General features: G+C 32.5%; 2 protein-coding genes across 3 annotated transcripts in view; both read right to left on the bottom strand.

The window, feature by feature from the left end:
• The window catches only part of LOC108978108 (glucose transporter type 1-like), a 93607-nt gene that overhangs the window by 52508 nt on the left and 31545 nt on the right, over positions 1-9554 (bottom strand). The window lies entirely within an intron of this gene.
• Positions 1-9554, bottom strand: part of LOC108964965 — a 68252-nt gene that overhangs the window by 27175 nt on the left and 31523 nt on the right. The window contains exons 3-5 of one of the 2 annotated variants that reach the window (XM_018927068.1): positions 9056-9178; positions 6812-6986; positions 822-909 (exon numbers count right to left, since the gene is read on the bottom strand). In XM_018927068.1, the coding sequence (XP_018782613.1) occupies positions 897-909; positions 6812-6986; positions 9056-9178 (311 nt within the window). In that variant the 3' untranslated portion in view covers positions 822-896. Of the gene's footprint in view, positions 1-821; positions 910-6811; positions 6987-9055; positions 9179-9554 lie in introns of those variants that run through there. The other variant, XM_018927059.1, reaches the window with a different exon arrangement.

The following is a 9554-nucleotide window of genomic DNA, read 5'->3' as shown; positions in this document are numbered from 1 at the left end:
TTTTTTTTTTTTTTTTTTTTTTTTTTGATATTGAAAATAAAAGCAAGTACTATATGTAAAAAGTATTTATACCTGGGTGGCATTGTGTCCATCATCATTTTGTTGCTTTGGCAGGAGGGTGACACTTGCGAGGAGGAGAAGAGAGTACTACCGAAACAATGCTGCTAGTTAATTACGCTAAGTCTTACGTTTACGCTTAGGATTATGTTACGAGTATTGGGTTAAAACGTTTTTAGGAGCTACGTTGATGTGCTTACAACTTATTTTGGTATTTGGTTGACTAGAGTTAATACTTGATTTGTGTTTTTTTTTTTTGTAGTTGTTGTTTTTACTTTTTAGCCAATTGGTTCAAATTCCGTTAGCTTATGCGCTTTGCTACAAATATTGGTTAAAGTTTTCTTCTTTTGTGCAAAAATTTGGCGATTTTTTGTTTTTCAAATTAAGCTGCTGGAATATTCTGCTGTGTTTCGTTTCTGTTTCTGTTTCTATTTTAACTTTTTTATTTTTTTTTATTTAAATATACAACTTTTTTTGTTTTTTGTTTTCTCGCCGTTTGTTGTTGGTGAATGTCTTTGTTGCCCGGTAATTGGTGGACCGTGTGGGCCAAACCAATTACAACAACACGCTACAGAATCGTGACAAACTTCAACTGAACAGACTAGTCTCACCGCTAGTGTGTTAATATACCGTTAAGTCGCCGTTTTCAAAGCACTCCTCACTTAGTGTTCTTTTCGTGATCTTGCTTTCGTTTAATTTTTACTTCGTATTTACCGTTTCCGTTTTCTTTTTACTGTTCTGCTGTACTAATTATTATTGTTAATGCTAATTTGAATGCTGGCAATGATAATTGTAATTGACATATTGAGGGTGCACTTAAATTAACATAATCTGCTCAGTTAGTGCACAATTCTGTGGCCGCGCGACGACGTCGGGACGTTGTTGAGTTGGATAGGGGATGGGTCACAAAAAAAAAAAAAACGAGTCGTGAACAAATTGTTGGATGAGCGCGTTATATACGGTTATATTTAAATAGGCGTTAAATAGAGAGGGAGAAAGAGATGAAAAACACACGATGAATGGAGGAAGAGAAATACAAAAAAATAATTGTATTATAATGATTGCATTTTAATTATAAACGTGACGCGTCAGTTAGTATTGGTGAATTGCATATACACATTTCCATAACTACTATAAAAATGAGCAGAACTGTCGCATGGATTTATGTATGAAGCATGATGAAAAAATAGATTTTCTTTGAATAAAAATAGGTTATGCAACAATAAAAAGTATAAATAATGAATAACGCAAAATAAAATAATAAAAAAAAAACACAATAGAAAACATTAAATAAAATTAGTCTGAAAAATATTGATAAAAGTAAGAAGCAAAAAACTAAGCGTGCTGCAATTCATTATATTGGCAGGAAGCACATGTGAGCTTTTGATGCCTAACACCTACCATCATTTTTATCTAAAAATTGTTGCATGTTCACTTATCTTTATACTTATTTTCTAACACTTAATTACAAATTCATATTTATTTTTTGTATGTTAACTTTAATAAGCGATTATAATAGCTAAAAGTTTCATTCATGATACGTCAAACGTCGTCAAACGCTGAACTCGCCTTCTGAATTTGCCTCACATACCTGCTCACCTATTACAAAATTTGCTAGGAAAAGCTTTCAGTTAGATAATGACCTTTCCATATCTGATCGGATCTCGTGACTTTAATTCTGAAGGCTCTAAAAGTTTATAACAAATATGTGTACTCGTATATCTCATACTTAAGGCCTCTCATGCCTGCTCACCTATTTGGATAGAGAGAGTTTTCTGGATCTACAATTAGAAAACGATGTTGCAATAGTCTGATCTCGTCGAAGTAGGAATATTGTAAACAGTTTTCTGGACTTTCGTCTATGTAGATAATATTATATCAAGTTTAGCTCTAAACTCAAGTGGCAGAGAGGTGCGTTTCGGTATTTTTTTACGAAACAGGATAAAATTATGTATTACAAATTTTATGAACTAGTTTCAAAGCTGTCGTTAAAAAAGATCTTAAATCCGGTTTTAAATAAATTAAAAAATAGAAAATGTAAATATTCTCATCTCAACTAGAGATATAGTATTTTTCGTTGGTAAAACCTTTAATGTTTTTAAGGCAGATGACTGGAGTGAAGAAATTTTAAGGACGGTTTAATGCTTTTACAGCGTATGAGCAGGTTTCGCCGATATAACTTCGCGATTTTTTAAACAGATGAGTTTTGAGCAGTGCTTATAGAATATATACTTATATTCTACATATATATATATATATATATATGCTTATCAGATGGCATAGTCGAAAATAAGTTCAGTGGTTAGTATTACTATAAATACTGTTGTTTAATCTTTTTATATTAGATGACGTTGCCATACTACTTTCCTGGATAATTGCAATGACCCAGTTGATCCACTTGCCACATAATAAGTTCTCCAGAGTAGTGTTGCCTGGTATCAAGTTGAGAATATAGACAACTATAATTTTTTTTTTTTTTTTGAAGATCATAAGAAATTTGAAAAAACAAATCTAAATTTGTTTACGACCGAGACTTATTTCTTTCAAATCGAAGGAAGAAACTTGTCGCTAGTATCAAATGCAGAGGGATTAAAGCAAACGTTTTTTTAAGCTTTGAAAGAGAATGTTGCATTTTTCATTTAGAGAGTATTCCTTTGAATGTGAAACTTAACATTTATTTATAGATTACAGAATATTTTTTTCTTTACAATTTTCAGATAAGTTTTCTTAGACTAATTCTTCCACAAATATCGATGAGCGTAATGAGAAGTTCAGGGATACAAAATATTATGATGAGGTAGGAGAGTGAATATCAGTTTTTAATTTTGAGTAAACAAAACAGACCAACGTGCTTAGCTGTCCAAGTGAGATTGCTCTTATATACCATAACTTAACCCAAAATGATGGCAGTCACAGTCTGAATTGTCTGCCCAACATACGACCAGACATGCTGAACATATTAAGCCAAGTTTAGTTCTGAATCTCCTGCAGATAAATAAACTCAATAAAGTTCAGACAATATTGAAATAATTTATATGTTGCTACTGAGCCTGCTACGAGGCATCATTTAATAAAGCAATTAAAGAAGCGCTGCTCTCACTTTATGTTCCATAGTAGATAATACACTCTCACTCATTCGAATTTAACTGTATTTGGCGTTAAACGAAAAAGTGGCATTATTAACTCTGGAAAATATTTCCGAATTCTTTTTTTCAAAGTGGAATTAAGCCAAACAACTTTTCATGACTGCCAATTTGTTGGACCCACTAATTGGCGAGTGTCAACTTTGTCGTTGCCAAACTAATCACGACAATGCTATCAAATTTTAATCAGTGGCGCAAATATTTCGCAAATCGCTGTGCAAAATGCAAATAATGCCAAGCCATTTCGATATTGTATGAACTCGTTTTTGAAAAATGCATTTATTTTGTTGCTTTTGTTTTTTGCATTTCACCGAGTAAAACTAAAATATTTATTAGTTGATTTGGATTGCACAATAAATAACCAAATAACGGCATATTTGTTTTATGCCACTTTGTTGTTGGTGGTGGTGTGTGTGTGTGTGTGTGTGCGGCTATCGAATTTGGCTGGTCGCATAAATTAATTACAAAACAAATAATTTGCCATACCAATGGCAGCAATACGTAATACGTACGTGCTTACGTGCTAACGTCACGCACGAGAATTGCAGTCGCTTCACATATACGCTCATGTGTGTGGGTATGTGTGTGGCGCGCGTAATTTGTGTTTGGCAATGGTGAAATGCAGTTAAGTAATTGCATTTGCATTTCGGTTGTGTGAAAATAAATCACAACAACAACAAGAAAAACAAATGCTTATCAACTGCCAACGCTTACTACCCAAATCCAATAAATTCCACTTTAAATTATTGCTAGGTAGATAATTCGCTTTTAATTATTAAATACTTTAAGTGCTAAAGAGTACTTTTCCAATTAGAAATGCTCCGCTAAGCTTCCGAGGGCTATTTAATGCTCGCATGCCTCGTATGATTAAAGCGCCGATTTGATTGGCTGCAGAGGCACACGATTGCAATTTTTGTGCGAGATTTGATAATCGCACTTTAGCATAGCAGAGTTGTTGTTCGCAGATGATTTTAACTCAGTTTTTGGTCCAAGATTTTGCTGCTTTAAATATGATTGTGAGAGCTCAAGAACTCGTTTTCAGGAACAACGATAAAATCTCAATTTTGAGAGTTGGATTCGGAAGAATTTCAAATTCATGAGTATTGATACAAATTGACCTCAGTTAAATCAATCATTTAAGCTTTTAGCGGGAATTCGATGGAAAATTTTCCGCCTAGGATCAGCTCATTTGCTTAGTATCTCGAAATCCGCGGAGTGAAGTTTTCTCTTATAATAGACAATGTTTAAACAATTCTAAGCTTGAAATAGGCTGTCATAGATCGATAGACTGAATAAATTTGTAAAATACTGACAAAGAATTTAATGCGATAAGAGGTGAGTATTTTTTTTTTAGGTTCAGCTCGAAAACATTTACAGAAGGAACAATTTAAACTAAGTGTTCCAGCATCGGACGTAGAGAGTGTCTTTTGTTTCGAAGAAAATTATTGACAAAGCAAAAGAAATTTGACCAACACTGGCATAGCGTTTCAAGAAACAATCCTCAGTTAATTTGTTTTTGAGTTGACACTCGACGAAAATGAGAAAAGAAGAAATCTGTGAAATGGAGTGTGCTTTTTTGAAATGATGCTCAAGACAAATGAGTGTCAATAGAAAGCAGTTTTTATACTCACTAATTTAGACGTTCTTGCTCAAGATATTTTAGGTATATTCTCGAAAAAAATGAGTGATAAAGCAAAATAGGTTATTCAAAGCTGTCTTAGTTTCTCATCCGCTTAACTACTGTTTATTTAGGATTATGCTCGATGTGTATGAGTAACAGCAGTGCGGTCAGGTTGTGATACTTAAATCTGCGATATGATAGATCATAAGATCTAACGACGCTCACAAAGTGTCTAAAATATCCAAACGACCTACAGCAAATTTGTTGAGAGGAAACTCAGTGTTTCAGCTATGTCTAAGCTGAACAATGGAGGGGCTAACGCGTGGAAGTTTCTACTTCACTCCGTAGACAAAATGTGTCCGATAAGATTTTTTAGCCTTACCGCATGAATGCCTAGTGGACAATGCCTGTTGCTAAGAACAAATAGTTTAGTAGCTACACAGCATTCTACTCAAGGCAAAAATAATCTTGTAGTTGCACAAAAACGGGTCGTCGAACGGCGCTCGCTAAGCACACGTGAGATCCATTTTCGTGCAGCAATATGAGACAAACAATATATTTTTTACTCTTTCTTCAATATTTGGCCTCAATAAAACTTTTTAGAAAGGACAAGTCCTAAGTATTTCGCCTTATAGAAAGGTTTAACTCGTCAGCATCCGATTGATTAAAGAGGAGCCTCTGCGATCTGACACCATCTGGTATATAAGTTTAAGTTGGACTGACGGCCAAACCATTGCCATGCCTTTAGTTGTAAATCAAGTTAGGGCACACTTCGATTATCTGTTAGACGGTATTAAAAATTGTCCTTTTACCATAAGAGCAACGGCATCATTTACTATGAGGTTCCAAAGCAGTAGGGCAACTACTCCATCATAAGAAGTGCCCCTATTAACCTTTCGGTACTTCTTTGCGTAACCCCTTTCCGCTACGACCATTCTATCGCAAAGAGTACTATATATGAGGTGCCTGAGGTTCGAATCTACCTCAAATTTTTCCATTGCTTTAACCATAACCTCCGATCGTACATTGTTTAAGGCTCCCTCTATGTCAGGAAAGATGCCTACCGTAAATATTTTATGAAACCATGACACTATAGATTGCAGTCAACTGTCAACTGAAATGCCTTTGATGTAGGCATGCTGGGTCCTTAACAGTTCCGCCCTCAGTATGCTACTGAAGTAAAAGTCCATTAGCTTCAATGCTTTCAACAGAAAGGAGAAGAATATCTGTGCATTTGGTGCAGAATTTCGGACCGTGGCTTATTCGACAGTCTAAACAATGCATTGCATAGTGGTGTTGGAAATATTAATAGCTGTTATACTAGTTGTTTCTAGTTTAAAATAGACAAATTAATATTTACTAAGTAAAAGGTGGCAAGGACCATGAAACCCATGGAATTTATGTATATGATTAATAATCTAACAGTACCGGTCGAAGACTAGCAGAAATAGACGAAAGGCTTAGGTAAAGAAATATTTAAAGACATTTTTCTCTAGTTTTTAGAATTTTAAAATTTCTTCTTTTTCCTGTTCAAAACTCATATATTCACACCTAAGGATGATTTTCATTCGACACTATAATATATCTACGTATATTTCTCAGTAATTTAGCGAGAAAAACTTAAACTAAACTTGTCTAACTTTACTTCTAATAAATAAATAGCACAGATTCGCACTAACGAATTGCTCTCAATTATTCAAATATTTTGATTTTGATAAATATAAAATTTACAAAAACTTTAAACAATAAATAAATAATTAAAAATTAATATTTATTTACAGTAAGATTACGAAACAAAAAACGAAATGCATGTGAGATGAAAGCTGATGATGAATTGCTGTTAGATATACAGACGTGAACGGCAGTAAATACACATTAATGATATGTGAACGTAAGTAAATGCGAGTATAAATAATGTGAGAATGCGAATGAGACTAAAAGTGATGGCAAATAGAAAGGTGAGAAGAGGAGATTTCATTTGTGTACATACTCGAGAAGCAGTTGGCGCAGTGTTGCTTCGTCTTCGCCATGACATCTCAGTCGTGATTCACGATTTTCATTGCGTTCGCTGTTGTTGCCGTGTCGGGTGCGTTTTGGCGCGTAACTGAAGGAATGACGATAAAAGCGGCCACCATTATTTACGTTGCCACCACGATGGTGTGCGTCTGTGAATGAAAGACGGACGTAAAGTTACAGATAAAGGCGATGCGCCGTTAACACATAGTAAATACTATATGTAATACAGCTGTGTGTGTGAGTGTATTCGTAGGTGTGAAAATGTAATGAATCAGTTGTAGAAATGATGATACTTCATCTGTGTGTAAGTGTGTGTGAGGTAACTTGTATATAGATAAGATTTAAAGGATGTTTGAGTATGGCAATTAGCTTAATGAAAACTCATTTGTTAAAAGACGGAGTTTATAACTATTAGAGTGTGAGATGGCTATACATCAATGTGTTATATGTTTTATTATATATTTCCAAAGGGTATTCACTATGTAAATATTTAGTTGAGAATAACGTTGTCTGTTTGTAAAGTAAGTAATAGACACAGCGTGAGTAAATCTAAAAGTGTTTTAATAAAAGCATAAACAACTTGAAGTATAAGGAATGCCATATTTTCGCATTTTGTTTAACAAACCGCATTTTCTTCTTAAATCTAAGTCTTTTAATTTATTTTGTTTTCATATTTTTAAAAGGCAATTCCTTTAGACTTTATAGCAAGGTAGTACATAGCGGAAGGTTAAGGGCTTGCCACTTATTTTAAAACTATTTGTGTAGAAACACTAAAATATGAGTTTCAAATTTAAACGAACTTAGGACAGATATTTGAAAATATTTTTTAATAGGGTTGCCACCATTTTTAAGGTTGCAAATGATATATGTTTTTTAAACACATGAGATCAATTTTAAGCATTGCCTTGCATCATTTAATGTACAACTGATAGAACTAACAGCTGAAGAAGATTAAAGGGTTGCCACCTATTTGAAAACTAAATTTGTATGGAAATTTTGTATATCAAAAATGAAATATAAATTTAAAATTTAAAATATTTTATTAAAGCATTTTATTACATTTGAGTGAGACAAAAATATTTTAATTTAATACAAGTTTTTAATTATATGAAAATTGCAATATTTTTTTTTTAATTTAAGAGTTTATGAAAGGCATTTTATTAAATTTTTATTAGGTTTGCCACTTTTTCTAGCTTAAATTTTAATACATTTCTTAAATATGGTAAACCAGTTTTAACATTTTTTTGCATTGGACACCGTAGAGGTGATGGAACAAGTAACTGAAAAAGTGTAACGGGTTGCCACCTGTTTAAAAATTGTATTTGTTTGCCAGATTTTTTAGAAGAAATAGCATTAAGAGCAATTTGCGTTATTCAGAGTAGGACTAACAACTAACAAATGTTATAGGGTTGCCACTTTTTAAGTTTAAATTTTATTATATTTTCTGGATACATGAAAACAATTTTACTATGTTTTTTTTGCATTGTTCAATCCATCAGTTCTACGATGGCAAATAAAAACTGAAGAAAATTAAAGAGTTAAAAGCTTTTTGAAAATTTAATTGTTTTGGAATTCTTGTATAGGGTTGCAACGTTTTCCAACTTTTCCGACTTTTTCCAAAATATGAAACAATACAATTCTTGTACAAATTATATAACCTGATATATTTAAAAACAACTACAAAAAAAAACATTTCTGTAGAGATATTTATGAGAAGGATTGCCACCTGTTCCAAACTTTTTTTTATTAAATTCGAAAAGTGAGCCAAAAAATCAAATAAGGGAAGAGGTTTTGTAAAATGTAAGATTGAGAATATTTGACATAAGGCTTGCCAGCCTTTTACAAAATTTTACCAGTTGGGATAAAGGAAAATGACATATCAGCAACACATTTAATGGGCTTAACTAATATTTTTAATTGTTATATACTTCAATAGAGCTGCCAATTATTTTTGACCAAATAAGTTTCACGCACCAATAATAATTACAGATATAAAGTTTGGGATAATGTATAAAAATATTTCCAGGAAGCTCACCAAATAATATTTTTCAGCAAAAATTCTTGTTGGTTACATAAAAATTATATTTAATTTAAATTCTATATTAATAAATTTTTCGACTTCTGTAATTAAAAAATATAAGTAAATAATATTTTCATAGTGAATACCCCTATCATATATTTTATGTTCGAAATAATGTTTTGTCGGAAAATTACTCACCTTCTGGTCGCAGGCGTACTGGCGGTGAGGTCAGCTTGAGTGTAGTTGTTGTTCTTGTTGCAGGCGGGGTCTTACGTCGACCACCAAAAACATAATCGTAAGAGTCTTCGCTCAAATTGGACACTATACACGAATGCGAATGTGCGAAATATATACATACATACAAATAATTTATAGCGCATTTTTTTCATATAAAAAGAGCCAACGAACATAAGAACTCACGAAATAAGGCGTTCAAAGCAAGTAAAGAAAAAGAAAATCAAAAATTTTATAAAATAAAAATTAGTTCCTTAAATAAATATAAACTGCAGTTATACTCACTCTACGAAAATATAATCAACGATAAAGCCACACGACAATAAATAAATATTTTTTTCGAAAATAAATATTTTTTATAGATTTTTTGTTGTTGTTGTTTGTGTAATACAAATATTTAACATAGTTGTTGTAGTTTTTATAAATTTAGCATTTAAATTTTTTTTTATTAATATGTGTTTTT

This window comes from Bactrocera latifrons, unplaced genomic scaffold, assembly GCF_001853355.1.
Source record: "Bactrocera latifrons isolate USDA-ARS-PBARC rearing strain unplaced genomic scaffold, ASM185335v1 scaffold_1, whole genome shotgun sequence".
Classification (NCBI taxonomy): Eukaryota; Metazoa; Arthropoda; class Insecta; order Diptera; family Tephritidae; genus Bactrocera; species Bactrocera latifrons.
The sequence above is the reverse complement of the archived record's forward strand: the minus strand, read 5'-3'. Positions and strand labels throughout refer to the sequence as shown.